The sequence below is a fragment of the Oncorhynchus kisutch genome, linkage group LG15 (assembly GCF_002021735.2).
Source record: "Oncorhynchus kisutch isolate 150728-3 linkage group LG15, Okis_V2, whole genome shotgun sequence".
In the NCBI taxonomy this organism is placed as follows: Eukaryota; Metazoa; Chordata; class Actinopteri; order Salmoniformes; family Salmonidae; genus Oncorhynchus; species Oncorhynchus kisutch.
The window spans coordinates 87,609,038-87,612,683 of record NC_034188.2 but is presented as its reverse complement, the minus strand read 5'-3'; the positions used below and the strand labels follow the sequence as shown (position 1 = coordinate 87,612,683).

Genomic DNA, 3,646 nt, shown 5'->3' with positions numbered 1-3,646 from the left:
CTGTCATACAGTACACTCTTTTAGTTTTGTTGTTCTTGGCTTGCTAAAACGCTTGCTCGCTAGCCTAGCTTCCTTTCATGGGCAACAATGAGCCAACTAGTTAAGATTAGCGTACTACATCTAACTACATATTGAACTTCCATCCTCTCAGGCCAGAGGCACAACAATTTATTAATTTATGGTTGGATCAGAATTGCCGTTTTAATCATTGGCCAGTACGGAGAATTAAGTAAAACCACAAGTCCAAATCTCTATCTCCACACATGGCAAATTTAGGGAAGGGTACATTTTAGCTAGCTGGATAGCCACCGGAGGACAACGACACAACGAGATACAACAATTCAATTTTTTTCTGACAATGACATTTTGCTTTTGATGTGATTGGTCTGAAGCCAAATCCAAACTGGCTTCCATTGACACCCTTTTTTTGGACCATTCACATTCGATCTCACTCCGTGGACCAAGGGTGTGGTCAGCAGGGCATCCCCCGAGGCTGAATGCTTTTATCAGGTTTTTATCAGAACGGTTAGTTTCGCCTTTTTGCTTTTCCCGATATGAGTTCGTGGTGTTTTGTTTTAAAAATAGAGGGAAAAAATAGAGGAATAAAAGAGGGATAAAAGGACTTCATTAAAATTGTAGCTCACAGCTGTGCACGGGGAGAGGGGTCGGGGTGCTAAGGAGTGCATTCACATATATCTACACATTTTATTACTGATTTTCAGGATGTTTTATAGTCTGACAAACACCGCTGATGCGGAAGGCCGCCATTGGTGGATGTGAGGGATTGAGACGCAGGGGCGTATGCTAATTAGATTTACGCAGGGGCGTGGACATCAACTCTAGGTTAAGAAGTGAAATTGTAGAAATAGGCGGGGTTTATGATTGTGGCTGTGGTAACGTTAGTTACGAGTTTCATGCAGCGTACCAGAGCAGTTCTTCCCATGTCATATTAGTTTGTAGCCCAGATGCTACAGACAAAAGTTGGTACATCAGCATTACTGACTTCAGACGAGTCACGTGACACTTGTGGGGGTCGTAGAGCAAAACGGAGCACACCCGTGTGTTCGTGAGAGTCTCCCCTCTGTAGGCGGATATGAGAAGGCCGATCTTCAAGATGTCACCTGGTCTGACAAACAGTGCTGTAGCTCTGCCACTTTCCACTGCATAAGAGGAAGGGCGACGTAGGTGGATGCGGTGGATTGAGACAAAGTCAATGCAAGACATGCAGATATCTCTAGCTTAAATTGACAGATTTTGTGGCAGGTTTATTTACTATGTCTCTTATATGGATGCACTGGTGCATCAATAGACTCTAGGGGGTTAAATAATCAAAATCAACTAAACATACTGTAGCAATCTTTGCTTTCCATATTGGCGGGATTGCGTAGGTGGTTTGCCTTTCACGCTGGAGACTCAGGTTCGCTTCCCACTCCCTCCGTTCGCTACATTGGTGTCAGAAGTGGGATGGTGGCTGTGAGGCAGTCGGAACACATGGCCCCAATGTGTGAGGGGCGCTGAGGTTAGTCGAAGCACGTACCTTCCCGTTTGTAGGAGGCAGTCTAGTGATTCTCCCCACGTTACAATTAGTTATCGAGCCATTTTACCAGCACCAGCTAGCTTTCTAGGCAGGTTGTTTAATGAAGAAGATATCCATTTTTTAAATATACATGTTCACTATATTTGTGAGATTAGAACAACTTTCCAATGATAAATATAGCTAGTTATCTACAAAAACAGAATCATACAATAAATCACCCCAAAATTGCTCACTCACCATAACAGCAGATTGGTTAAATTATCCTTTCAGAGCATGTAGCAGGTTTGAAATAAAATGTAAGCCTCGCCCTCGTAATTGAGTCAACCAACCACATTAATTCTTTCTTCGGGGCAGAGTTGCCTTCATGCCCGCGTTCATATTTTGTCGGGTAAATCGTAAATACGACCTTCCTACTGGGATATATGTACGTGAACACCCCTCCAACTTGTCGTTACGACTAGGAAACTTGGCCATGATCTCTTTCCCACATGCTGAACACTGACTTCACGCACCACAAACATGACCGTGATTTCGGGTGGTCAATGGTGAGAACGGATCTTGCTTTCCTTCTGAGCTCCGAGCACGTGAACGCTCCAAGTCGTTCCTCCGATCACTGCGACAGGACGTGAACGCGACATAAGTACATTAGTCATGACATTAAATGACCACCTGCACATAGCACTAGCTAAGCCTGTATAGTGTCTTTACATAAACACAGCACTAGCTAAGCCTGTAATCGTGTCTTTACATAAACAAAGCACTAGCTAAGCCTGTAATAGTGTCTTTACACAAACACTCTAAAAGGTGGATTCTATACTAAAGAATATACACAACATTAATCAGCTCTAGCAGACAAATAACTAGAAAAACAAGATCTCCCAAATGTAAACAAATGTGAAAAAAAGGCATGATAAGTCGAGTCCTCCTCCAGAGGTGTGAGACCAGCAGGTGGACAACACACACGGTCTTGAGCTGAGGACCCCATTTATACTCAAGTCAATGCCACCAACCTGACCTGTATTTAAAGGGACAACGCCATCTGTGTTGCTGACCCATATTTCAACTCATTCCAGGTGGAGCAGTCAACCCCCTTTTTAATGGTTTGAGTGTCCTGTAGAACACTGCTGCCATTATAAGGACAATAATGCAGACGAATGCCAGAAAGCCCACTGCCACACCAAGTCCTGTAGAAGTGTCTGAGTTGTTGCTGGCAGTCTCTTGTTCTTTTATTGCCACCACTCTTTCTGCTCTGATGGTGATAGGAGTAGAGCTAATGGTTGTGTACCCTGTCACTCCGTCTACAATTTCGGGAACGGCATTCCTTCTCCTCCGGTTGGTACATTGTTTAAGAGCACTGCAAGTGCTCTCCTCACAGAGACGGGTGATGCAGTGGAGGAAGTAGGTGGACATCATCTCATTTGGTTGCTCCATGAAGCGGAAGGCCGGGAAGGAGAAGCAGGCACGTTGACTCTCTCCGTTCTCTTTGATGACGGTCAACGGGTCGACGTTGCAAGGGACAAACAGGTTGAAGATAGTGGAGTTGTCACTGTCGGGTTGTGGAGAAATGGAGGCGTAGCATTGGTCCAGGAACACGTGGTAATGGGAGGTCAGGTTGGTGGCTTGGACTCGAGTGTAGATTTCGGTCCTCAGCTCAAGACCCTGTTTCGGAATGATTAAGGGCGAAATGTAGTTGTCATCGCTGAAAAGATTAAGACTCAAAGTGCTGATGAAAGTACCATTGTTGTCCTTAACCGCAATGGAAGATGCAGACGTATCAATCTGGGTGTTGTTGGTCAGGTACTCTAAGGGATAGGCACAGGAGTAATAATACTTCAACTCAGTGTTGTAAGTGACTGGCCCTGTGGTGGGATCATATGATCGGACCACACCGCTGATGTTGACTGTCTGGAGGTTGGAGAAGTCAGAGAATATTCCTGTGCCTGCAGCGCTGGTTGTCCTGAAGAGGCTGCCACAGGAATTGGTTGTGTTGAGGGGGAATTCAAACCTCACGACAGGTGGAATCACACTTTGATCTAAGGTTCCCTTGCAGGCTGGGCCATTCATGACGTGGTTGAGGATAAGCAGGGACTCGTTGTAGCCAGTGTACAT

At 45.2% G+C, this 3,646-nt stretch overlaps 1 protein-coding gene across 1 annotated transcript; it reads right to left on the bottom strand.

Moving 5' to 3' along the window:
* Positions 1-2,596: 2,596 nt before the first annotated feature.
* Positions 2,597-3,646, bottom strand: LOC109876467 (zona pellucida-like domain-containing protein 1). Its single transcript, XM_031791453.1, has one exon. It carries the CDS (start codon positions 3,644-3,646, stop codon positions 2,597-2,599), a length of 1,050 nt encoding a protein of 349 aa, XP_031647313.1.

Bases quoted from the DNA above. Each gene is read 5' to 3' on its own strand.
- LOC109876467 (XM_031791453.1), bottom strand. From the start codon at position 3,646: ATGTACACTGGCTACAACGAGTCCCTGCTTATCCTCAACCACGTCATG.